The 27,458-nt window shown below is 36.2% G+C and overlaps 3 protein-coding genes across 4 annotated transcripts in view; 1 reads left to right on the top strand and 2 right to left on the bottom strand.

Annotated features, from left to right (window-relative positions):
• Window positions 1-245: 245 nt before the first annotated feature.
• On the bottom strand, window positions 246-11,463 carry LOC129111017 (neutral cholesterol ester hydrolase 1-like). Its single transcript, XM_054623307.1, is given in 6 exon segments — window positions 246-5,066; window positions 5,069-5,111; window positions 6,014-6,185; window positions 6,964-7,033; window positions 7,234-7,456; window positions 11,298-11,463. Coding segments are annotated over 6 exon segments (1,218 nt in total). The 5' UTR covers window positions 11,433-11,463; the 3' UTR covers window positions 246-4,491.
• A 1,393-nt stretch (window positions 11,464-12,856) lies between these two features.
• Window positions 12,857-16,471, top strand: emc9 (ER membrane protein complex subunit 9). The gene is made up of 6 exons (XM_054622660.1): window positions 12,857-13,022; window positions 13,113-13,314; window positions 15,041-15,117; window positions 15,215-15,284; window positions 15,511-15,605; window positions 16,281-16,471. The coding sequence occupies exons 2-6, from the start codon at window positions 13,123-13,125 to the stop codon at window positions 16,459-16,461; spliced, it is 615 nt and encodes a 204-aa protein (XP_054478635.1). The 5' UTR covers window positions 12,857-13,022; window positions 13,113-13,122; the 3' UTR covers window positions 16,462-16,471.
• A 2,267-nt stretch (window positions 16,472-18,738) lies between these two features.
• Window positions 18,739-27,458, bottom strand: part of irf9 (interferon regulatory factor 9) — a 10,361-nt gene continuing 1,641 nt past the window's right edge. The window contains exons 3-10 of one of the 2 annotated variants that reach the window (XM_054622658.1): window positions 26,474-26,596; window positions 26,195-26,375; window positions 24,901-25,043; window positions 23,960-24,044; window positions 22,808-22,867; window positions 21,203-21,592; window positions 20,072-20,187; window positions 18,739-18,906 (exon numbers count right to left, since the gene is read on the bottom strand). In XM_054622658.1, the coding sequence (XP_054478633.1) occupies window positions 18,739-18,906; window positions 20,072-20,187; window positions 21,203-21,592; window positions 22,808-22,867; window positions 23,960-24,044; window positions 24,901-25,043; window positions 26,195-26,375; window positions 26,474-26,596 (1,266 nt within the window). The remainder of the gene's footprint in view (window positions 18,907-20,071; window positions 20,188-21,202; window positions 21,593-22,807; window positions 22,868-23,959; window positions 24,045-24,900; window positions 25,044-26,194; window positions 26,376-26,473; window positions 26,597-27,458) is intronic. The other variant, XM_054622659.1, reaches the window with a different exon arrangement.

Here is a 27,458-nt window from a genome sequence, read left to right as displayed (position 1 = left end):
CCTATTCTATGTGTATTTATTTTATATGATTATCATTATTAATAATTAACCCTAATATTATTATATTATTTTATATTTGAAAGGATTAGGGATTATTCATTTTTTTAAACATCTGTTAAAATGTATAATTATAAATAATTTTGTTTACTAATACTGGTTATTGTTTTTTCACAAAATACATACAGTTTATTAAAAATGTATTTCTTTAAAAATAAATTAACAAGAAAAAAAAGCATGTCAATGTGTCTCATTAAAAGCTTTAATTTCATAAATAAATCACAAAATAGTGAATTGTGAACATTTTACAGTGTGAACAGATACAGTAGCCGACTCCCCCCATGAACCCTGTGACATCACAGTTATCAATTATTAATTATAGCAAAGAGGAATTTATTTACAACCACATCTGGGGCCATTTCGGAGGTCAGCTGGTGAACTGAGTGAACCCTCAGGTTGAACGTCACATGATCAACAAACAGGAAGTTAACATTCTCCTCGTGCAGCAGTAAACAAAACAACATAAACAGTGATGATAATATTCTCATTCTAGGCAGATATGTTTGTGATATGTATAAATAATAAACACTTTAGTTTTATTTACCTCAGTGCAGTTTGTTGACTTTAAAACAAAGAATAAATGTTTTGTTTTACACGTCCTTAAATGTAAATTCATCAGCTGATAAAACACGTGATGTTATTGCACATTAATATTCATGTTCACAATCTTAAAATCACTTATATAAACTATAAATATATATATATATATATATATATAATGGGATTTTTTCACATTGTGTGATCATGTCTGCAACTAACCCTCGTTTTTCTTTGAATCTTAAAGTCCTTCAAGAAACATCTGCATCAGCTGATCAACGGTTATGATCTTGGCTGCTACTCAACGGACTTGTGATTAGATTGATTTCATGATTTCATTATTGAAAAATGTGCTGACTGTTTTCTCAATAAATCAAATAATCATTTAGTCTATAAAACGTCAGACAACCCCCTAAAATATTAAGTTTACAATGATTTTAAAACAAAGAAAAGTGACTGAAACATGGCTGATTTGTTTCCTCTCAATCAACTAATCGATAAATTCATTTGATCATTTTGAATATATTTTTTTAGGCCAAAAAGAAAGTAAAACTTGGTTCAATTTACAGGGAAAAAAAACATGTTTTTACCATATTTCACCACATATTTTTCAGCACAACATGATTATGTACCATAAAAATATATATAATTTGAGTTTTATTTCATTCTGAATCATTTGTGCAGATGTTTTATGGTTTTAAATGTTGTGGCAAATTTAATTTAGTTTGTTGAGACTAAACAAACACCCTTTAAGTTCCAAAATGGCCGCCTGCGCTCCTCGTCTACCTCCATCTCCTGCAGCACTTCTTGTCCTTGTTATCAGTAAACACACATATACAGTACATTCTTTAAAGAGAAGAGACATAAAGAAAACATTGTGATCCCGTCACCCCTACATACCGCTAAAGTTGTCAGAGGAACCAATAAAACATCTTATTTATGGGATTCAATAGTTCACCTGGGGCCGCTTGTGTTGATCTGCTTGGCTGAAGGAACCCCGTTGCATAACCTTGACTCATGTTAAAACCTTATTCACAAGATAAACTATTTATTGTGCAATTTCACACACGGCATAAAATGTTAGCACTTAGAAACATTCAACGGTCTCTGTTTATGGTCCACAGCATCACCTCCTTCATATTTCTTATTTATAAATGATGTATTTTTACTGCATATGAATATAAAACACAGTCATCTTCACTAGAAAAGGTTTGGAGGTCAACGGCTCACAGAACTCCACCTTCGGAACAAACTGAATCGTTTCCCTTTACACTCTTAGAAATAAAGGTACCAAACGGGTTCTTCCTGAACTGCTGAGGTTCTAGCCGGAACAATTTGCTTCTGAAGAACCCTCTCTTTAAAGAAAGGGTTTTTATTTGTGAGACAAAGGGTTCCATTAAAAAAAAAAACTTTTCATCCAAAGAACCCTAACCTCCCACAACCAAACCCAGAACCCCAAAAACTGATTGAGAACCAGGATTGTTGTGAGTTGAACTGAACCGCATCAGCCCCGGTTCTTAAGGTTTCTAGATGAAACCCCCTGGAATATTAGAGGGTTCTAGGTAGAACCCCCTTGTTGGGTTCTAGATGAAACTGTTGGAATCCACACGGGAACACAGTAGAACCCCTTGGACGAGTTCTAGACATAGCTATTGGAATATTAAAGGGTTCTCTGTGGAACTCCCTGGGTGGGTTCCAGATGACACCGTTGGAATACAAACAGGTTCACGGTAGAACCTTCTGGGTAGGTTCTTGTCAGCACCCTTAGAAGGTTGAAAGGTTCTGGATAAAACCTCCAGAGAGGGTTCTGGGTGGAACCATTAAACCAGACACCGTTCTCTGTAAAAAGCCTTCTCATACTAGGAGTGGAACCTTTCACAGATGGTTCTAGGTATAACCCTTCTGTTTGGTCCTAGATAGAACCTTCTGGAAGGGTTTCATGTGGGAACCAAAAAGTGGTTCTTCTTTGAGAACAAACCAAAGAACCCCATGTGGTTCTAGTTAGCACCTTTGTTTCTCAGAGTGTCGGAGATTCTCCTGACAGCCGTTGTTACCATGTCGTCATTGTTCTCTGGTTAATGTGAAGTTCTGGACGTTCTACGCTCCGACGTTCTGCTTCAGTCTCGTATCGCTGTCGTTTTTGGGCCGAAAGCCAAAAACAAAGTCTGACTGACGCTCGCTGGTAAGAGGGGGGGGGCCTGATAGTCCATTTGGGATCCGTTCTCTCGTGGCGATATATACAGTAAGTCTCACATACATGTCACAGCCATCACCATCTTCATCATCTTCTTCATCATCTTCATCATCTTCTTCATCATCTTCATCATCATCAGTTCAGTGGTCATCACAGGGTGAAGTTACAGAGTCACATACTTTCAAACATACAATATTGCACAATCCAGTGAGAACAAACAGCTGTGAACTCTGACACACTTTCACCAGTGTGTGTGTGTGTGTGTGTGTGTGTGTGTGTGTGTGTGTGTGTGTGTGTGTGTGTGTGTGTGTGTGTGTGTGTGTGTGTGTGTGTGAGCAGAGTTCTTCAGTGCATCTTAAAGGACTAAAAGATAAACTTCTTCGTGACTTTGACCTCTTAAAGTTGTCTGATAAGGAGCTCGTTGCAGAATATTCTAGGCTCTTCATTTTCAGTTTTTACACAAAGATACTTGAGGTTTTTTTATTTTATTTGAAGGAGCAGATTTGACTTTTTAAATCTGAATTTATTCCCCCAGAAGTTGTTGAAATTGTTGTCCTGATTGTGTTTACTAATGGTAAACTTTAAAACATCTCTCAAAGTTATTATTAAAACAATACATAGATAGTTAAGATCATGTTAAACTGCTGTTTATATTTCCAAAATCAGATTTCCTAGCTCCACTTTTGGGTTATTGATGTTTTAAATACATTTTTTACCTTTTAATTATATTCCATTACCATTACACCACAAAATGGTCACTGAAAATTCTCAGTTCAGATTCGTTTGCTAATGTCTGTTAATTTAATTTCTGCCGATTTTCCGACAAAGAAGCAAAGTAAAAAGCATTTAAAATTAAGGAATAATTCATTGCGATAATTTATCACATATCAGGATATCGGGATGCACAATGACATCATCTAAATTGATAACAACGAGCAATAAAAACAATAAAAAAAAAATGAAAATAATGAGCCACCTTTGGGAAGAGTTTGACGGATGTGTTTTTCAATAGAACTATTTTAAGAACTATTTGTCTATTTTGAATTATTTGATTGTATAAAATATTAAACACCGACAACTAGTAGATTAATTGAAACATTCATTTAATTTTAATTTAAGGTGTATGTTTTAGGAAACATGATTTAAAATTCTTAAAGGATCTTAAAACCATCGGAACTCGTGGAAACAATTCTTAAAATCACATTTTCTTTCATTTTTTTTTAACTTTTACGTTGTTTTAAATGTTTCCTCTTGTTTTGCAATAATGTCTTATCGTTTAAAGGTCAAAGGTAAACTGAAGCTCCTGGATTTTGTTCCTCTTGAAAATATTGAGCCTTGAGTAAACATTCATGTCATTCTCCAAATTGGATTTATGGCCTTTGATGCGAGTTTCGCTTTCTTTGGTTGCTTTTGATTCAAAATGTTTTGGTAGGAAGTGAGAATTGCTGAGTAATGGGTCCGGGTTTGAGGACTCCTCTCTCTATGCAGATTGTTATATGATGAGCTCTGGAGTGGATTTCTTGGTTCTGTTTACGTGTTTGCAAATGGTTGTCCTGCGTCTCGCTCAGGATCCAGTGGATCTAAACCCGTGATCAGGTCTGTGATGATCAAAGTTACCTCTCTGCAGATCCAACCCGGAGCTCTCCGGGACCGGACTCTCTGCTCCGGTGCCTCTTTGGTGCCACAGAGCGGTTCTGTTCCGTCTACAGGTTCTGGTCCAGCCAGTGGATGTAGTTGTTCATGCTCCTCCGTCCAACGCTGGACATCATCGGCAGGAAGGCGAACACCATGCAGCCGTGGAACCCGTCCTCGTAGTGGTCGCTGGTCACCGCGACGCCGGCGTCCCGCAGCCGCCTCACGTACATCAACCCGTCGTCCCTCAGCACGTCGAACTCACACGTCATCACGTACGCTTTGGGCGTCCGACCCAGAACGCCCTGCTCCGCCAGCAGCGGCGCCGCCCTGGCGTCCATCAGCTCCGGCACCGCCCCCATCACCTGCGGCGTTCCCGTTTCTCTCACCACGGGCCGGAAGTGCTTCCTGCGTTCTGCCGGGAGCAGAGCGGTCCAGTCCAGCTTGGAGCGCGTGGCGGCGCCGATGGCCGGCTGGTCCAGGGCGCTGTGGTTGTTGGCGAGCAGGAGCGGCTCCAGGGAGGCGTCGGCGCCGAGGTACTGCAGCCAGAAACGGGCCATGACGGGCCGGTAGAGGATGGGCACGGCCCGGTTCTGCTGGTAGGACGGCGTGTGGAAGTCGAGCGCCTGCAGCACCGGGTAGATCACGCCTGCAGCTTAAACCTCACCTTCAGAGAGGCATCAGAGCTGAGCTGTGGACAGAGTGTAACTTTAACATAGCATGATACAGAATATTCAGATTTAATGCCCCTGAACGCAACACTGTAAGGTGTTTTCTACCTGTGGCCATCAAACTGCATAGCTCCTCCCCCTTTTGCAGGAAGGACAGCTGAAAAGCCTCCTCCTTCCTCCTCCTTCCTCCTCCTTCCTCCTCATTCCTCCTCCTTCCTCCTCATTCCTCCTCTCTTCTCCTCCTCCCCTCTCACCTCTTCTCCTCTCCTCTTTCCTTCCCTCTCTTCTCCTCTCTTCTCTCCTCTCTTTTCTCCTTCTCTCTCCTCCCCTCTTCTCCTCTCCACATTCATCATCTCCTCCCTCCTCCCTTCTCTCCTCCTCTCTTCTCTCCTTCTCCTTCATCCTCTCTTCCTCCTTTCTCCCTCTATTCTCTCCTCCTCTCTCCTCCCTCTCCCTCCCATCCACTCTTCCTCTATTTTCTCCTCCTCTCTCCCTCCTACTATCCTCTTCTCCCTCCTCTCTCTTTTCTCCTTCTCTCTCATCCTCCATCCTTCTCTCCTTCCCTCTTTCCTTTGTTCCTCCTCTATCTTCATATCCTCCTTCCTCCTCTCTTCCTCTATCTCTCTCCTCCCCTCCTCTCCTTCCTCCTCCCCTCCTTTCTACTGGAGGCCCCTCTGGACTCTGGTCTGAAGGAGTTTCTGGTGAACCTTCATGATTTCATCTGGTTTCTCCAGAATCCGACCCGGTGGCTCCGATGACGAGCTTTAAGAATAACTTTATAGAAACAGACGATCTTCTCTCTGATGGTCTGGTTTACTGATGGAGGTCTATAGAGGATCAGGACTACACTGAGACTGGTTCAGGACCAGTTAGAAGCTCCTCACAGTATCTTAATCTGGTCTTAATGTTTTTGCTGGTCTACCTCTTGGGCCACAGCGGCGGCCAGGTTTCCCCCGGCGCTGTCCCCGGACACACACACCCTCTCCGGGTCGATGCCGTAGCGCTCCAAAACCTGAGCGGACAGGAAGGCCCGCGACGCCGCCAACGCGTCGCGGTACTGATCCGGGAACACCGCCTCTGGGGCCAGACGGTAACTATAGCAACGGGATAGGGAGACGAGATTATTACGTTAAGTGATACTTTAAAACATGACAGTGTGACACAGGACCACTAATGAGAAAAATGTTAAGCTTTTAATGAGAAACTCGTTAGTTTAATTGTGTTTTTCTTTTAGATTTTATGTCCAAAAGCATCAAATTAATATTCTGATGGAGGTAGATATTGTTCAGGTTAATGTAAACAATATTCTAACAGCTCAGACTATTTTTCATATAATAAATAGTGATAAAAAAATTGACAAAAAAGAAAATAAGCTTGACTCCCAGAACCCAATTGAAGTAATTAATACAATAAAAAATTATATAAAAAAAACAACTATAAAGAGGAGAATAAAATAAAAGATCAGGTTTTTTCCCCCCAGGAGACTAGATTAATATGCAATAAAATAGAATATTATGCATTGTACTCAACTATAGATTTTTAAAAAAGGAGAACAAATTTTTAATTCAAATGTTCTCCTTTTTTAAAAATCTGCATAATTTAAATGCATAATGTTCTATTTTATTGCATATTAATCTAGTCTCCTGGGGGGAAAAAACCTGATCTTTTTATTTTATTCTCCTCTTTTATAGTCTTCAGTATTTTGTTCTAATTTAAAAGATTTTACAATAAAAAATGAAAAATATTCAGCTACCTTTGGGAAGGGATTTGATTTCCAAATTTGGTGTTACATTAATAATACAAAATAAATGAACGACATTAACGAACAGATTAATTGCAACATTCATTTTGCTGTATTGTGACAGAACTCACTCCACAGACATGATGACACAGTCCAGGTCTTCGGCCATTTTCCTGCAGAGACGGTCGTACGATCGCATCCCTGATGATGACATTATGTAAACAATAATCAAATAATTGTTTATCAAATTGGTTTACAAGAGTGATGAATGTTTCATTTTTTTGGCATATTTTGAGAAAATCATTCCAATATTTTGTATACAAGAGAAAGTTTACTTTTAATCTGACTTTAGAATAAAATAAAACAAATATAATCAAAGTTAATAATCCTCTTTTTCTCACGTCCGCTGCCGAGCGCCCATCCTCCCCCGTGGAAGTAAACGACTCCCCTCTTCAGCTGCCTCCCCCCCTTCGGCTGGAAGACTCTGGCGGGCACTCCGCCCAGCGTGGAGTCGCTCACGTGCACGGCGGAGCAGGAGCGGGGCTCCACCTCCTCCACCCAGGACACCACCTGGTTCAACAGGTGGACCCGATGGCACACGCCCAGCCCGTGAGCCACGTCACTCTGTGGGTGAGAACACACATGGAGGTTATTTCACGGTGAGAGGGAGTTTATGTTCCTGGGTAAAGAAAGGCACTGAAAACAAAACGTTACTGGTGGAAATGAAGTCTTTAGGTGGAGATGTTAAAGAATCAGGGGTTCCTCAAATGTTTTAACCCCAAAACACACTTGAAAGGACTTGTTATCTTGATATTTATTTGTTTGTAATCTGATGTGACCACTCTCTGGAGCCGCTCCCTGACATTCATTTAAAGAAGTCTAAATATTCTCCATTCCAAATAAAACATTGGAATAATGTGGATATATTCTCCCTGCCATTAAACAAAATGTTGAAATAAAGTGGAATATTCTCCCGAATTTCAAAAGAAATTGGAATAAAGTGAGAATATTCTCTTTTCCATTAAAATGCATTGAAGTATGTTGGAAATATTCTACTTTCAATTAAAAAGAAACATTGGAATAAGGTGGAATTATTCTCTTTCCATTAAAAAACATTGGAATTGGTTGGAAATATTCTACTTTAAACAAAGACAATTTGATTAAAGTGGAAATATTCTCTTTGCCATTAAAAAACATTGGAATAAGGCGAAATATTCTCCTTTAAATAAATAAAGACATTGAAATAAAGTGGAAATATTCTCCTTTAAATTCAAATAAAGACATTTGAATAAGGTGTAAAATAAACATTGCAGCAGTTCTGCATATAAAGAATAAGCAGGGCGTGAAAACCTGTCCTGCACGTTGAGTTTGAGCAGAAACCTGTTGCCCCACAATGATGCGTAACATTGGAAGGTTTTGGGTGTGTGAACTGCATCAGGGTCAAAGGTCATCTACTTGTTAGTCCAATCACTAAATGCACCTTGAACGTCGGCTCCGCTGGGTGTTAAGTCGTCAACTCGTGGCGTCAACTAGCCGCTTGGAAGCACCTGACCCGCTCATGTGACTTTTAGTAGTCCATTGTGTTCTGTTTGGTTCCAGCTTACGTCACTTTGTTCTTACTTCGTTTTACTGAGAACTCTGACGTACATCAAAAATCTCCGGCTGAGAGGAACAGCTTTCATAAAGCTTCATTTCAGACGCTCCATTGTGTTCTTTAAAGTATTGTATTCTAATCTACTATGATACAGTATATTACAGTTTATAGTATTCTATTCTAATCTACTATAATACAGTATGTTACAGTATAAAGTATTCTATTCTACTATGATAAAGTATATTACAGTATAAAGTATTCTAATCTATTATAATAAAGTATGTTACAGTTTAAAGTATTCTATTCTATATCTACTATAATAAAGTATTTATTACAGTTACTATAAAGTTTATAGTATAAAGTATTCTAATCTACTATAATAAAGTATATACAGTTACAGTTTATAGTATTCTATTCTAATCTATTATAATAAAGTATGTTACAGTTTATAGTATTCTATTCTAATCTATTATAATAAAGTATTTACAGTATAAAGTATTACAGTATAAAGTATTCTAATCTATTATAATAAAGTATATTACAGTATAAAGTATTGTATTCTAATTAATAATTGTAATTATATTAAATAAAGTATTCTATTATGTATTCATAATAAAGTATATTACAGTTTATACACATTCTATTCTATTCTATCTACACATACATACACATTACAGTATACAGTATACACAGTATAAAGTATTCTATTCTATTATAATAAAGTATGTTACAGTATAAAGTATTCTAATCTACTATAATAAAGTATTGTTACAGTATAAAGTATTCTATTATCTATAATAAAGTATATTACAGTATAAAGTATTCTATTCTACTATAATAAAGTATGTTACAGTATAAAGTATTGTATTCTAATCTATTATAATAAAGTATATTACAGTATAAAGTATTCTATCTCTATAATAAAGTATATATAATAAAGTATATTACAGTATAAAGTATTCTAATCTATTATAATAAAGTATATTACAGTATATAGTATTCTATTCTATCTATATAATAAAGTATATTACAGTATAAAGTATTCTAATCTATTATAATAAAGTATATTACAGTATAAAGTATTCTAATCTATTATAATAAAGTATGTTACAGTATAAAGTATTCTATTCTACTATAATAAAGTATATAAAGTATACAGTATAAAGTATTCTAAATCTATTATAATAAAGTATATTACAGTATAAAGTATTCTATTCTATTCTATTATAATAAAGTATGTTACAGTATATAGTATTCTAATCTACTATAATAAAGTATATTACAGTATATAGTATTCTATCTACTATAATAAAGTATATTACAGTATAAAGTATTCTATTCTAATCTACTATAATAAAGTATATTACAGTATAAAGTATTCTATTCTAATCTATTATAATAAAGTATGTTACAGTATAAAGTATTCTATTAGATGTTGTATTCTAATTAAATACTGTGTTCTGTTATTATACTTCCTATTTAAAGTCTTGTTATTGTGTCTCATTATCTAAAGTATTGTATTCTAATCTACTATAATAAAGTATATTACAGTATAAAGTATTCTAATCTACTATAATAAAGTATATTACAGTATAAAGTATTCTAATCTATATAATAAAGTATATTACAGTATAAAGTATTCTATTCTAATCTATTATAATAAAGTATATTACAGTATAAAGTATTCTATTCTAATCTATTATAATAAAGTATATTACAGTATAAAGTATTCTATTCTACTATAATAATAAGTTGTGTCTATTACAGTATTACAGTATAAAGTATTCTATAAAGTCTACTATAATAAAGTATATTACAGTATAAAGTATTCTATTCTAATCTATTATAATAAAGTATGTTACAGTTTAAAGTATTCTATTCTACTATAATAAAGTATATTACAGTATAAAGTATAATAAAGTATACTTATAAAGTATTCTATTCTACTATAATAAAGTATATTACAGTATAAAGTATTCTATTCTAACTATTATAATACTGTATTTACAGTATAAAGTATTCTAATCTAATTATATAATAAAGTATATTACAGTATAAAGTATTCTATTCTAATTATACTATATAATAAAGTATTCTATTACAGTATAAAGTATTCTATATTCTAATCTATTATAATAAAGTATATTACAGTATAAAGTATTCTATTCTAATCTATTATAATAAAGTATATTACAGTATAAAGTATTCTATTCTACTATAATAAAGTATATTACAGTATAAAGTATTCTATTCTAATCTACTATAATAAAGTATATACAGTTATAGTATAAAGTATTCTAATCTATTATAATAAAGTATGTTATAGTATAAAGTATTCTATTCTAATCTATTATAATAAAGTATATTACAGTTTAAAGTATTCTATTCTACTATAATATATATTACAGTAAAGTATTCTATTACATAATAAAGTATAAAGTATTCTATTCTAATCTATTATAATAAAGTATATTACAGTATAAAGTATTCTATTCTACCATAAAGTACTAGTATATTATAGTTTATAAAGTATTCTAATCTATTATAATAAAGTATATTACAGTATAAAGTATTCTATTCTAATCTACTATAATAAAGTATATTACAGTATAAAGTATTCTATTCTAATCTATTATAATAAAGTATATTAAAGTATTCTATTCTAATCTATTATAATAAAGTATATTACTAATCTACTATATATAAAGTATATTACAGTATAAAGTATTCTATTCTAACCTATTATAATAAAGTATGTTGTATAAAGTATTCTATTATAATGTTGTTATTCTGTCATTATATTAGATGTTGTATTTTGTCATTTAAAGCCTTGTTATTGTCTCATTCCCCCCCCCTCATCAACCTGCTCACCGCCCGCATGAAGCTCCTGAACAGCGCGTCCAGCAGCATCAGCTTCCAGGGTTCGCTGACCCCTCCGGGCAGCGGCAGGTAGACGTAGTACGCGGCCGCAGACAGCAGCACGGCTCCGGCCACACGGAGCCTCATCGCAGCGGAGCCTCGGACGTCTCCTCGCCTGGAGTCGGGTCGACTCTGCCGGCTGGAGGCGACGGGTGTCTCCGCCAGGGGTCGACGAAACGCGGAGGATTGACCCCGATTTCAAAATAAAAGCCCCGGTTTAAGATTGGCGCTCGGTAACACGGCGTCGATGCGAACAACATGCGGGCGTTCTCTTATTTTGAAATTTGGTTTCAGGACGTTGTGTAAGGGTTGCGTAATGTGGTTGCTGACGGGAAATGTAGTTTTTCGGATGCTAGTGCTAAACACCAATATAAATATGTATATGTATATATTTATATTTTACAAAATATTAATATTAATATTAATATATTAATATCTATATAAATATTATTAATAATGTTAAATGTTATTAATATTATTAATATTAATATTAATATTATTAATATTAATGTTATTAATGTTATTAATGTTATTATTAATAGTATTAATATTATATTATTAATAATATTGATATTGTTATATTCTGTTATATGTTATCTGTTATATTATTAATATTAATATTAATATTAATAATGTTATTATTATAAATGAAAACTTGCAAACTTTGTTCTTTAACTCCCACTATGTTGTGTCTGGTAATACACATTATGTGTTTGTTTGGGAGAAAGGTGTTAACTTAACATCACCATCTGCTGGACGTGAGGGGAATTGTGCTGTGCTACAATTTATAATGCAAAAGCTTTAACTTCAATTTAGTTTTACTGCTATATCTTTTTTTTTTTTAAACTCAAAGTCAGATTAAAGTATTGTCAAATAAATCATATACATAATTCGTATTGCAACATAAAGCAGTGATGATGTTTGAAGAATATAGAGGAAATTAAAATGAACAGAGTCAAACATTCTTTACACTGTGTTCCCTTTGTGTAGAGGAAAAGTACTCTAAATATAAATATAATATGCTAAAACTCTTTAAAAAGCCTCTTGGCTTGAAAATGCACCACACAAAGCTGAGAACAAGTTTTTCTTTTTACAGAAGCGTGTTTCTCCCATGACATAGATGCTACAAACAGATGATCTAATAGAATGATGCATTGCTGTAGATTAAAATAGCCAACAGCATATAAATGAGTTAAAATGCAACATACACATTATTGCAGCAGAAATATGAATCAAGAAACATCAGATATGATGGAATATTTCAAAAATCAATGCTGTAATAAAACTACATTCTGTTTATAATACAAAGGTTTGAATTCTTCTTTTTGCTGTTAATTCTTTAAATGTCTAATTATCCCTTTTCAAAGAAATCATTACAGGCGACCTCCTCTCCACTAGAGGGCGCACACGCATTAAACAGCAGCCGAAGAAATGATTGACACCGCGCTGCTCCAATTGGATTACAAAGAGCCACCTCTCGTCCAATCAGATGCATGCATTTTACCTGTTGTGGGCGGGGCCGGAAGTGGCCATTCAGACGCATTGCTTCACAATTTAAGACACATTTAGCCTTCACAGCTCCTCAGAAACCTTAAAACAAACACATTTAAACATCAGAAAGTACGTGTTTTATCCCCGAAGCTTGATCTTTCTACATCACAGCGTATATATCTGAAGGTAAGGCTTAAATCCAGCGTTGATTGGTTTGCTAATAAGCTAAATCTGTGTGTTTGAAGCTGTTTTCTGTCTGTGTGTGTCGCCTGGCAGTGACGTCATCATGGAGGTGGAGCTGTCCTGTCGCGCCTACGTGAAGATGTACCTGCACGCCTGCCTGTTCCCGCGCTGCAGCGTCAACGGGCTGCTGCTGTCCTCCGGCTCTGCGGGGGGGGCGGTCTGCGTCACGGACTGCGTGCCTCTGCTGCACGCACACCTGGCCCTGGCCCCCATCAGCCAGCTGGCCCTCACTCAGGTAGGGGACAGGTGGGACAGGACAGGTATAGGACAGGTATGGGACAGGTGTGGGACAGGTATGGGACAGGTAAGCACAGGTCATAACAACAGGTATGGGACAGGTATAGGACAGGTATGGGACAGGTGTAGGACAGGTGTGGGACAGGTATAGGACAGGACAGGTATAGGGGACAGGTATGGGACAGGTGTGATGGAGGAGGCGTTCAGGTCCTCCACTCCTGTAAAAGCACTCATAACAAAGGTATAGGACAGGTATGGGACAGGTATAGGACAGGTATGGTATAGACAGGTGTCTCTGGACCCCATCAGCCAGCTGGCCCTCACTCAGGTATGGGACAGGTATAGGACAGGTGTGGGACAGGTGTGGGACAGGTATAGGACAGGTGTGGGACAGGTGTGACAGGGACAGGTATGGGACAGGGACAGGTATAGGTCTGCGTGACGGACTGGGAGTGCCTCTGGACAGGTCATGGGCCCTCACAGGTATGCGATGGTGTGGGACAGGACAGGTATGGGACAGGTATAGGACAGGTATAGGGACCGGGACAGGTGTGGGACAGGACAGGTATGGGACAGGTATAGGGACAGGGGGAGTGCACTGATCCAACAACCCTCTGATTTAAAGGAAAATTCACTTTTTAACACCATGTTTGGTCCTGTTTGATTGTTATTCCTGTTGACTTCACAAGCTTCAGCAGGAGGACAAAATAACAGAAACATTACAGTACATTACATTACATTATATTATATTATATTATATTATATTATATTACATTACAGTCATTTAGCAGACGCTTTTATCCAAAGCGACTTACAGGAAGTGTATTCAACATAGGTATTCAAGAGAACTACTAGTCACCAGAAGTCATCAGTGCATCTCCTTTCTTAACAAGCATCTAAGAGCAGAAACCAGAGCAAAAGTACAGAAACAAACTAATATGAATACAATAAGTGCAACAGACTAATACAGTAAGTGTATTAATGGTTCATTGAAGTGGAAGGCTCGGGGTAGGACTTCTTGAAGAGGTGAGTTTTCAGCCTTCCAATGCAAAGGTTCTGCAGTAAAGGCTGATTTGTTGAAGCCTAAAATGTTTCAGGTTAACGCTCATAATGCAGGTGGTAGTTTATGTTGTTAAGCAGATGCTGCATTCCAATAAAACGCCAGATGTTTGAATTCCGTGACGTGTGGCTCAGTGGTCAAGCGGTTAAAGTCTTAAAAAATGTCATGATAGAAACTAGAAAAAAAGATGTGTAATTGATCATTTATACACTAAAATATTGGGGTGACGCCTCTATTTATTTAGCTTTTTAGCATTTGTAAATAGTAAATAGTTAATAAATGGGTTAATACACACTATAGTGTAGTTGTAAGCTAAGATAACTAAGGTATTTGTCAACAACTTGAACTCCTCCTGTGGGAAACCAGAAGCGGTGGCTGCTGGTATAAACAGATAATATATAAAAAAAATAATAATATAAAATATGTCTTCATAGGAAAGGTTGTAATCGCTGACAATACATTGATAAACACTTAGAAATGTTCTTTATGGTTCATACAAACTACGTTATTGTGTCGGAAATGATGAAAAAAAGTGTGGGAGAGATGCACTGATGGACAGAAGTATTTTATTGAACAATCTTTCTTTTTTTTTATGAATGTAAAATCCTGTAAAAAGATTCCAGTTTTGCATCCGATGTCTTAGAAGTGTCTTCTCTTGTTTCAGGTGGATGTGTGGTGCTCACAGACTCAGCAGAGGATTGTGGGATACTATCAAGCCAACGCCTGTGTGTCAGACAGCAGGTGAGTCTTCCTCCTGGTGTCTCTTTCTACTCCTCTACCAGATGTCCCAGTCTGCTTCTTATTGTTTCATCTACTTTACATCTTTTGAACTCCACAGCCCGACTCCGTGTGCACTGAAGATAGCCGATAAGATTTCTGAGCAGTTCGACAACGCAGTTCTGTTAATGGTAAGAATTTCTATCACCTTCCCTTTTTACCTGTTGGCTTATAGAGATGAGGAACAATATGGAGGTGAAACAATATGTGGATCAGTCAGTTTAGTAACTGAGAGAGTAATTCTCTCTTAATGCTCTTTCTATGCAGTTTTAAGATTTTTTCACTTTTGATGTTTTATAAAATGCAGATGAGTTTGAAGAATATATTTAATATGTGTTTGTCTGTTTTGCTCGACAGCTCGATGGCAGTAAGATGTCTTCAGACTATCGGGTTCCTCCCATCGTCATGTACGAGCGCAAAGATTCAAGATGGACGCTCAAAGACAAACACACGTAAGTGACAGTCGGAGGGACATTTTTATGGGTCTCTGTGTCGGAGACTTTATGATTTAAGGGTTGAACACGATATCTCAGGAAGGCCAGGAGGGAATTCTGAGCACAAACATCCTGATGATGAGATGAACTGATTAGAATGTCCACCAGGGGGCGACTCCTCTGGTTGTATAGAAGTCTATGAGAAAATGACTCTACTTCTCTCTTGATTTATTCCCTCAGTAAACATTGTAAACATGAGTTTATGGTCTCAATCTCTAGTTTCAAGTCTTCTTCAATACAGCATGATGTTCATTTAGTAAATGATGCTCCATTTAGAGTCAAACAGACCATAAAGCAGGGGATGCTTTAGGGCGGGGCTACACACTGATTGACAGGTCGACACCAGAGACGTATAGGCGTCTCTACGTCACTCCTCCTCAGTCCATATATGGTCACTTCCTGTTCACTGGTTGCAAAAAACAAGATGGCAACGGCCAAAACGCCAAACTCAAGGTTCAAAACGACAATCCACAAACCAGTGGGTCTTGTTTAGAGCAGCACCCAGACCGAAAAGAGAATAAATCTCAGTTTTCAATGGGAATATCCTGGAAAAATAAAGTAACAAACGAGATAAAATAAACATTAATAACATGACCTCTGTGCTCTCGTTTTCTATTTGTCTGCTGTGTTCAGGATAATGCTGCGGCAGTGGGAGGAGACTCAGGCGATAGCGGGTCAGATGCTGGAGTCCGGCGATCATGCTCTATTGGTGGACTTTGACAGCCACTTGGACGACATAACAAAGGACTGGACCAATCAGAAACTGAACACAAAGATCGCCGAGCTCGCCTCGCCGGCCAACGGGAACATCTAGACGCAGACGAGGATTAGCCCAGATTTATTTATGTTCTGACCCATCGTCATGTGATCTTCACAAACACGACCACACCGGAGTTTAGGTTTATGTTTAATGCATTTTCATGACTGCACAGGGACAAAACATAGAACATGCATAAATAACAAAATATTTACAGCTTGGTAGATCTCTGCAGTCCCCCCCCCCCCCCTCCCCCCGTGTGCCTTGTGTTCCAACAACCCTCTGATTTAAAGGAAAATTCACCTTAAAAACACCTTCTAACACTATTCTTGGTCCCGTTTTATTGTAATTCCTTTTAACTTCAGCAGGTGGACAAAATAACAGAAACGCCTTCCAATGCAAAGGTTCTGCAGTAAAGGCTAATTTGTTGAAGCCTAAAATGTTTCAGGTTAACGGTCATAATGGAGGTGGTAGAGTTTGAATTCCGTGACGTGTGGCTCAGTGGTCAAGCGGTTAAAGTCTTAAAAAATGTCATGATAGAAAAAATTAATAATTTATACACTAAAATATTGGGGTGACGCCTCACTTAACTGCCTCTATTTAGCTTTTTAGCATTTGTAAATAGTAAATAGTTAATAAATGGGTTAATACACACTATAGTGTAGTTGTAAGCTAAGATAACTAAGGTATTTGTCAACAACTTGAACTCCTCCTGTGGGAAACCAGAAGCGGTGGCTGCTGGTATAAACAGATAATATATAAAAAATAATAATAATATAAAATATGTCTTCATAGGAAAGGTTGTAATCGCTGACAATACATTGATAAACACTTAGAAATATTCTTTATAGTTCATACAAACTACATTATTGTGTCGGAAATGATGTCTTGAAAAAAAGACGTTTAAACGCAGCTGAAAGCCTCAACAAAAACAAATATTTTGAGCTTCAGCAGACTGGAGTTACTGCAGGACCTTTGCACTGAAATGCACGTTTTGTTCTTTTGTTCATCCATAACAACTACAGCAAATATATCTTAAAAAAACGTGTCAGAATTTGGTGTAAATCACAACTCATTATCTGTTCAAGGTAAATCGAAGTAAACTGAGTACTTTTTCACATAGTAAAAAAGTTTGGATTGTTTCCTTTTAAAAAGTCTGACTGTGAAATCCTATCAAACACAACCTTCAACCCACCTTTTGTAATACATTTACAATGTCTGTGTTTAACTACAGAAGCCTAACATGAAGAATAACTAACCATAAAAGTGAATTTGACTAACAGGCGTTACATTAAAAAAGTGAAAATGATTGCATATTTTCTTTCTACTCTACTGAACTATTCTGTTTTTTTTATCATAACATCTTCTATTATGAAGCGTTTCCCTTTTTTATTTTACTGTAAGAATAATATTTGACGTGTAAAGGATTTAAAGCCAGAGGAGGAGGTTTATATAGTGCTGTAGTATAAACACAATGTCGTCAGTTAATAAGCGCAGTGGTTCCCAACCTTTTTTTTTATAGCTTGTGACCCCCTGAAACAAACCAATAACTACTGTAATTTTTCTGTTTGGAATAAAAACCCCAAAATGATCCAATAATTCACCAGAAAAGCAGCTAAAATTTGTTAATATTTGGGGTTCAAACGCATCTTTTTCTGCTAATCCCCTCTTGACTCCTCAGATGTAACTTGCGACCTTTCTAAGGGTCCCGACCCACATGTTGGGAACCACTGACTCAGAGGAGTTCACATCACATTTTTTTTACATTTCCAGGAAAACCCAAGAAAAACGAGACGACTAGAGCTGCAACTAACGATCAATATCCGTACTGTTTCTTTTTTCTTTTTCAATTTGCATGAATTTTCTTTTTCCAAAAATATAAAATATTCTGTCACAGAGGATGTTACAAAAATTGCAGATCGTCCCATTTGACCAGATGAAACAGGGCGATTTTAAAATGACAGAAAAAAAGAATTATTGATTATCCAAATGGTTCTCTCGACGTATCAGCTGCAGCTCTGGAGTCGACCTCTCAGTGTTGGTTTACTTGTAGTGCTTCCAGTACACTAAATAACCTCTACGTTTACATGAGGGGCCGGCATTAAAAAGTGTTTTTCATAAGTGCTATAAGATTTGTTTTGTGCAAGCTGTCAGGGCCAGGCGATATGAAAGAAAACCAACCATATTTACCACACAAGCTTAAGGCTCTTATTTTGAAATCTTAATGAATTCAGGCTGAATTTTAAGTGATAAATATGTTGACATATCGCTCAGCCCTGTGTGCTCTTATTTTGAAAGTATGGGTGGTCTTTTAATTTGGAGTGGACAAAGTGCTCAGACGGTCCCACAGGTGCTGGTCTCGGAGTCCGCTGTCGGAACGGAGACCAGGTTCAGAGTTATTTCTCCCAGTGGAGACTGACTGGCCAGAGACTGGAGGATGTTGATGGACTGAAAGATGGACTGGATGTTCTGGACCTGCTGCTCCGCCCACGGGAAGCTGATCTGAGGAGAGCAAAGACGAGAGCAGGTAACGTATTATTATTAATATTAATATTAATATTATTATTAGTATTTACTGGGATTTAATTGAAATAAATCACACTTTTATTTCGTAACAGTTTACTTTCTGAGTCGCTTTAATTTTGATCATGCTGCTCTGTCACTATTGAAGTAATATTTTTAATAATCATTTTAATAATCTTTGGATTTAAACCAATTAATATTTGACTGACAAACTTTTCCGTGAATTTTTTAGTACAGTAATAATTAATTTACAATAATTTTATGTTTTGAATAAAGGTAAGTAATAATAAAAAAAATATTTTATAATATAAAAAGTATTTAATAATAGTAATAAGTTATTCATGATTAATTAACAATATGTTTTGACTAAGTAATGATTCATTTACCCTATTTTTGAGTAATTGATTAATAAACATTAGTTTTCATTAATAATTAACACTAGTTTTTAAGTAAGCAATAATAATTTTATGTAAGTGATGAATAATTACCTTTAATTGTCAGTAATTAATGATTATAGTATTTAATAATAGTTTTAAGTAAGAAATGAATAATTAACAATAGTTTTTAATTAAGTAATGATTAATTAACAATAGTTTAAGTAAGTAATAAATAACAATAGTTTTAAGTAATAATAGCTTTGAATAAGTCATGATTATTAACAATAGTTTAAAGTAATTCATAATTAATTCCTATAGCTGTAAGTAATTATTAATTAACAATATTTTTTATTTGGTCATATTTTAATTATTTAATAATATTTACCTTCAATTTTAAGTAATTAATCATAATTCAGTTAGTGAATAACAATAAGTAAGTAATCATTCAGTGCAAAAGGTTTTTTATGTTTTTTTAAACTTTTTATTAATCATTCTGATGGTATTTGTTGGAAAACAGAAAATGTAAAATACTACAAACATGTTTAAAGACACAACTCATTCCCCAGTCGGGGATTTTAAATGTCAAACCAAAGCTTTATTGTGGTTTATTCTAGTACACATTTCTAACTGAGTAATCAGTCAGTAAACCCTAGTAATCAGTCAGTAAACCCTAGTAATCAGTCAGTAAACCCTAGTAATCAGTCAGTAAACCCTAGTAATCAGTCAGTAAACCGTAGTATTGTCGAGTGTCATTCACATACATTTACCTGAACTATGATCAGTTTTCCAGACGGGTCTTCAGAGTTACTCAGCTCTTCTCCGAAACACAGAGTGACGCCGCAGTGAGGAGGGTCGCCGCCGTTCAACCGGAAGAGGTCAAGTTCTGGAAATAATAAGAAAAAACACAAAGAATTAAATACAGAATTAATTCCAATGTTTTGAGATTAAACTAGATAAAGTTTATGGACACATATGTTTTTAAACAAATCCACTGGTTTGATGTCGGACTCGAAGCTTTTCATGGTTGCAACTGAGAAATATTTCAATTATTGATTCATTTCTCAATTATTTTGTCTATATAATACCAAAAAACAGAGAAATGCCGTTTTCTAATGTATATGAGTCCAAAGTGGGGTCTTGGCCACTGGGGTCAGGGGCCTTGTTTTACATAACGAACAGTCGAAAACCCAAAATATATTTAATTTGTGATCATATCTGACAATAGAGAAGCTGAAATCAGAGAATGAATGACTGGAAATAGCTGCAAATTAATTTCCCGCCCATTAACTAATAGATTAAATGAACTCTTTGTTTCAGTTTGAAGTTGAAATATTTGTATTAAATTATAATAAACATCAATGACTTTTTAAATGAATCTCATTCAACCTTAACCTGGACTTTATTTCATATTTACACATTAATTAATTTCTCGAACTTGTATTTCATGAATCCACATTTATTAATTTATTTAAGGAGACTTTAACTTAATAAATTCACATTTATTCACTTTTAGTTTTTTTATTTATTATTATTAGTTTTTTTTTTTTAGTCAAGAGGACTTTATTTATTTATTTATTTATTAAAGGAGACTTTAACTTAATACATGCACATACAGTACCAGTCAAAAGTTTGGACACACCTTCTCATTCAATGGTTTTTCTTTATTTTTATTTTTTTCTACATTGTAGATTAATATTGAAGACATCCAAACTATGAAGGAACACATATGGAATTATGTGGTAAACGAACAAATGCTCAACAAACCAGAATATGTTTTATATTTTACATTCTTCAGGGTCGTTGAATGAGAAGGTGTGTCCAGACTTTTGACTGCTACTGTTTATACACTTAACTGAATTTAATGGACTAAATAAACTTCTTTTTTCTAATTAACTCACGTTGCTTGAAGGCGTCTTTGCTGAAGAGCATCACCGGCTCCGTGTTTCTCTCCATCTTGTGCAGCCCGGCCGTGGCCCCGTGCGGCCCCGTCCAGAAGACCCGCCCCTGGCAGAAGCGTTTGCCGTAGACGCCCTGCCGCGTGGCGGTCAGCACCACCCCTCTCTCCATGAAGGGCAGCAGGGTGAGCAGGGCCTGGCGCTCCGGGCTGGCCGGCAGCGTGGACGGCGGCTCCGGCAGCAGGATGCGAGGGAAGCGGCCCTTCAGGACGGCCGGCGTCGGCGGAGCGTGAGAGGAAGCTGAGTACATGACCCGCACATCGCTGCTCTGGATCTGACGCTTCAGAACCTCGTGGCCTAAATAGTGAACCACCACGTTGAAGGAGTCCTGAGCTGGAGAGTCACAAACAGAGATGGGAGAGAGTTAAAAAAAACCTTCAAAATAAAAGGTTAAATAATGTAGTTCACACAGATACAGACTAAATGGTTTTCGAGGGAATTGGACTCTAGTTAAGAAATATAAAAGATAATATATTGCGTTAATGTTAACCCTCTGAGCCAGAAGTCAAAATAAAAACATAATCGTCACATTTTCATCTTTCCAACGAATAAAAAATTGTTTTATTCTACGTCTCATTTCGTAATCAGATTCTGTATAAAACATTAAATTCTGAGCTCCTCAGTGAAACTATGAAGCCAAGATTGATTCATCTGAGACCAACAGTCATGTGACAACAAATCTGTGAAACTTGAACTGAACTGCTGAACACAGAGCAGAGAGGAGAGGATGTAGAAATATAAATACTTTAATTGTTTATAGCACGTAAAGCCTCTGTTTTTCCCCCAACATGTTATATATCCAACACAAATTTTTTGTAAATATAGATTCCATTGTTTTCCAATTCCAATTCAACTTTTTTTATTTCTTTTTAATGATTTATGTCATTATAACTGTTATTCTGCTCTAAAGACATGTTGGAGTTCTCTCTACTTCTAGTCATGATTGTTCTGTTTCCATAGAGGAGCAGGACTTTTATTTTGTAGTTAAAATCAAGGGAACAGATAGTAAAATGTGACAGGAACATTACATTACAGTCATGTAGCAGACGCTTTTATCCAAAGCGACTTACAGGAAGTGTATTCAACATAGGTATTCAAGAGAACTACTAGTCACCAGAAGTCATCAGTGCATCTCCTTTCTTAAACAAGCATCTAAGAGCAGAAACCAGAGCAAAAGTATAGAAACAAACTAATACGAATACAATAAGTGCTACGAGGAAGGCTCAGGGTAGCACTTCATGAAGAGGTGAGGTTAAAGATGGGCAGTGACTCTGCTGTCCTGAGGTCAGTGGGGAGTTCATTCCTCCACTGAGGGGTCAGGACAGAAAGAAGCTGTGACCGGGTGGATCGGCTGCAGGGACCTCTGAGTCGCCCCGAGGCAGCAGAGAGGAGTGGTCGGGCGGGGGTGTAGGGCTTGACCAAGGCCTGGAGATAGGAAGGAGCTGTTCCTCTCACTGCCCTGTAGGCTAGCACCAGAGTCTGTAACTGGATGCTCCTACAGGGCTTACAGGCACAAAAAGTCTCTACGTTTTATTTATTTTTTATTACCTCCTGCTGGAGGATCAACGCTCTCCTCGATCCGAACGTCCAACCTGATCTCATCGACCACTGCAGACGGAGAGAGACGGGGAGATATTAACATAATAATAAATAACTAAATAAACACTGAGATCAGCTGGTTGTTTTGGAATAATGTCAACGTTTGATATATATATATATATATATATATATATATATATATATATATATATATATATATAACTTCTAGATGAATGCCAATGCTCTGTTCAGTGAAAGAGTATTGTCTGAAGGTAAATTCTAACGTTATCCTGATGTGTTCAATGTAATTACGTACATTTTTGGGTGATAAACTGAATAAATCCAGTAGTTTGAAGGAGATGTTTTCACATTAATATATAAAATAGATATTAGAGATGAATTATGAGCTGTTTAACTTCCTAACACTAGCTCTAAGCAGATTATAAAACATCATTAAATCAAATAATGAAGAGACTTTATCAAAACAATACAATCTTTTATTTCTTAATCATTTGAATTGTGTATTTTTATGTAAATAACCACTATAGATTATGATAACAAAGTAAAAGCACAACATTTAGTCTGGATCCTTGTAGACCAGCTGCTATAACAAAACAACCTGTATTATGATCCTCTGCACCACTACAGCTGACTAATGTCACATGACTCCAACAGTCTAGACCAATCGTAACTTGAGCTCATACCTAAAGTTATAATTAAGTTAAAAAAAATACGATAGCAAGGGGAATGTGGCACTAAATCACTCGTACAACCTGCTTCGGAACAAATCTGTTTTTTTCTTGCAGAAAGTCCACTTTGACTTTTGGTGACATCGTTCTCTAACGGTTTAGATCAAGTTTCTGTAATCCCCGTACCACAGTTACCACTAATGCAAACATCTGAACTGCTGCCACTATTTGCATGTGTAGAACTTGTCTGACATAAAGTTTTCTAATTTCCATGCGGTTGTTTTGCGTTTAATATAGATTATTAAAAGATTATTGAGCGTGACAACCTGAAAGCAGTGCAGGCCCGGCTGCAGGAGCTCAAATGAGATCAAGTTAGAGCTTATTCTCTGGAGGAAATGTAGAATTTTAGGTTGTAATTTGATAGATATTGCAGTCATTTCTGTCTGCTGTAGAATAAGACGGTTAGACTCACGGTCTCTCTGCACCGTGGAGATGTGCTGAGCCGGTTCTTCAGTCTGGACCGGGACGTCGCTCCACAGCAGAACATCTTCAACACCCTGTTTAGTTTTTAAAAAGAAATAAGAGGCGCTTGAACAGATGTTGGATTAAAAAAGCTGCACAATGTAAAGTAAAGAAACAAAGGGGTTCTTCTTCTTCAAACTCTCCACTTTTCTTAACAAGTCTGTTCATTTGGAAAGTACATTTATGAGGTTCGATCCTTTCTATGACTTAAATAATAAACCTAATGTTTTTTGAATGTACACATCAATAATAATCTTCACATATAACACATATAAATAACTATGTTTATGGAATAAATCTGAAATAAATAAATGATTCAATAAATACATAAATAAATGTTAATATTAATGTATTTATTAGGAAATATATTTAAATAAATATTGTTTTATTTAAAACGTTTTACAAAGGAGAACTTCTATGTATTTCAACACAACTATTGATTTTGCACTTTTCATACAATTGTGTGATCCAAAGAACTTAAAAGAGCAAAAACAACAAAATAAGATTTTGCGATACTGGAAACTACTAAGCAATAAAATGATAAAATAATATTTATATTTATATTTTATTTATTTAATTCAGGGGACTTTTATTTCATAATACCACATTTATTTCCCAGGTCTTTTTTTTTTCATCTGTTATATTCAAATAAATATTTTGTGGTTATATCACAAATTCAGACCCATTTTTTATCAATATTGCCTCATTTATTTATTTCTGCATTTATTTCATAGGCATATTTATTCATGTTTTTCATATTGACTTAAATAGCATTCCATATTTTTTTGTAAATTCTTAAAAAATGTGCAGTTAAAAAGTATCTCTGAGATTGGTGGAGTAGAAGTATAAAGTACCCTAAAACATCAGTCCTGGGGTGGAGTGCAGACTCACCAGCTGAGAGGAAACCTCCTCCGTCTTTATCTGCTTCACCTCGTCGGCGTCGCTGCTCTCTGATTCGCTGCTGCTCCTCCTCCTCTTCCTCCTCGGCCTCTTCACGGCCTTCACTCTGGGTTTCTTTTCAGGAACCACCACACCTAAACAGAGAACGCAGAGCTTTAAGTATCGGACACAATAAAAACACGCCTGTTTGTTTAAGTCACAGAGAGAGCTAGTTTCTCCCAGTGAAACCTCATCGTCACCAGTCCACCACGTTGACGTTGAACTTTCCCAGTATCAGCTCTGTTCCTGCTGACTCGGCAAACCAGCCGAGGTGATAGAACGGTCAGGTCACTTGATCTGTTATTGGCTTCAGCGTTGTTGTTTTAATGAATCATTAATGCAGATACGGTAGTTTTAATAACGTCGACCTCTACGCACAGAAAAAAAGACGAGAAAAAGGAGATTTAATGGGAGAATATTTAAAAAAGAAAGATAAAAAAATGCTCCAAACTGTCTCAGTCAGAGTTGTACTTTGATCTTTTCCCCGCTGGGTCACCGTGTTCAGTTTGCAGAATTAAACACACAAATTAAGTCTTATGTAAGTTTTAGATGAACTTTAAAAGAGGAGTTAAAGCTCAGCGATGAATTCAACAGAGAGAAGCTGGATCAATAACGCTTCATACTCTACTGCAGGAGTTTATATCAATAAACATTATGTTGTTCTTGATTATATCATTCCTGCAATGTGTTTACATTTTATACTGAAAAAGTAAAAATGAAAGTAAAGTAGAAAAATAAAGAAAAATAATAATACATATAGTAGTTGTTGGTTAATTTCCGTCACTAAAGAAATAAATGAATCAACCAGTTGTTTCATCTAAAATGTGCCGCTACTTCGATTTATTTTCATGATCAGTTCATCACCTCGTGTGCCACAGCCGCCCCAAATAGAAGTCTATGAGAAAATGACTCTACTTCTCTCTTGATTTATTCCCTCAGTAAACATTGTAAACATGAGTTTATGGTCTCAATCTCTAGTTTCAAGTCTTCTTCAATACAGCATGATGTTCATTTAGTAAATGATGCTCCATTTAGAGTCAAACAGACCATAAAGCAGGGGATTTCTCTGGCATACTTAATAGTATGGTAGTACGAATATTGGAACGCACCCCGACTTTGTAGTTCAAGAGTTTTGTTTTTTTTACAGCAGAATGTTTTCCTGCAAATTCTTTAATTTTTGCACATTTTTGTAAGTGAAAGTGTTTTGAGTTTTATGATTGAACTCATCTTTTGAAGCGGGCCTCACCTTGCTCGCTGATGGGCACCAGGCGGTAGACCTTGTAGGGCTCGGAGATGTCCAGCTGCGCCCGCTCCATCACCTCCGTGAACTCGGTGCTCTTGTTGAGGGCGCAGCGCAGTCGGGTCTTCCAGGACGCCGGGTTGTCCTGACTCCCGTCCGTCAGCTTGCCCTTGAACTCTGCCCACGCCTGCGGAGAAGAAACAGAGTAAAGGTCACGGAGGTCAAACTCCACATCTGTTTTTTGGGTTCTTTTGAGACTGAGCTAGAAGTTCTCGAGGTCCCGACCTTGAAGATGGCGGCGTCCTCGTCTTTACGGAAGTCCTGTTTCCCGGCGTGTTTCCACGGGATGCGGAACATAGTTTTGTTGTCGTCGTCCCAAACCAGCCCCGGGTATTTACCGCTGCTCACCTGAGACGCACGGCAGAGTTTAACTTCTCTGAGATATATAATAAATAAATACATATATATATACGATGTGTTCTATAATACTAAACAAATATAAATATATAAGGCAAATAAAACAAAAAGCAGGTCATCAATTTGTAGATGAACAGAAAGTTAATTAATTGTTTCTTAAATGTGAGGATTTTCTGCTCTTTGTGTTATAAAATTAGTATTTTTATTTATTATTTAACATTTTATACACAAATCGATTAATCCACAAAATAATCTGCAGATTAATTGATGATGAAAATGATCGATCCCACAGGTCTCTATCAATAAAACCACTTATTTACTTTACAAATAACATTTTTCAACATAAAAACATATGAATATGTACAAGTACAGATGAAACTATCAGTTTAATACTTAAACTACATTTAACTGATTATACTGGGATACGTTTTATAAGGAGTATCTTAATGTAGTATTTTTACTGCATGGTAACACTGTAAAAGAGTATTTTTACAGTTTTAGTACTTTTATTGTAACCGTTAGTTGTACATTATTAGTACTTTTACTGTCACATATTATTGTTACTGATTGGTACTTAATTGAAACAGAGTATTTTTTGAGAAGCATTAGTACTTTTATTGTGACACATTATTTTTACACTGTTGTATTAGTACCTTAACTTTCACAGATTATTGTTACTGTGTGGTATAAGTACTTTTACAATAACAGAGTATTTTAACTTTGTGGTATAAGTACTTTTATTGTAACCGTTATTTCTACAGTGTGATATTAGTACTAATACTGTCAAAGATTATTTTCACACTGTGGTATTAGTACTTTTACTGTCACAGAGTATTTTTACTGAGTGGTATTA

The sequence above is a fragment of the Anoplopoma fimbria genome, chromosome 21, assembly GCF_027596085.1.
Source record: "Anoplopoma fimbria isolate UVic2021 breed Golden Eagle Sablefish chromosome 21, Afim_UVic_2022, whole genome shotgun sequence".
In the NCBI taxonomy this organism is placed as follows: domain Eukaryota; kingdom Metazoa; phylum Chordata; class Actinopteri; order Perciformes; family Anoplopomatidae; genus Anoplopoma; species Anoplopoma fimbria.
The sequence above is the reverse complement of the archived record's forward strand: the minus strand, read 5'-3'. Positions and strand labels throughout refer to the sequence as shown.

Coding starts and splice junctions, on each gene's coding strand:
- emc9 (XM_054622660.1), top strand. CDS start 13,123: ATGGAGGTGGAGCTGTCCTGTCGCGCCTACGTGAAGATGTACCTGCAC. Junction 15,285..15,510: donor ACAACGCAGTTCTGTTAATG/GTAAGAATTTCT, acceptor TTTGCTCGACAG/CTCGATGGCAGTAAGATGTC. Junction 15,606..16,280: donor ACGCTCAAAGACAAACACAC/GTAAGTGACAGT, acceptor TGCTGTGTTCAG/GATAATGCTGCGGCAGTGGG.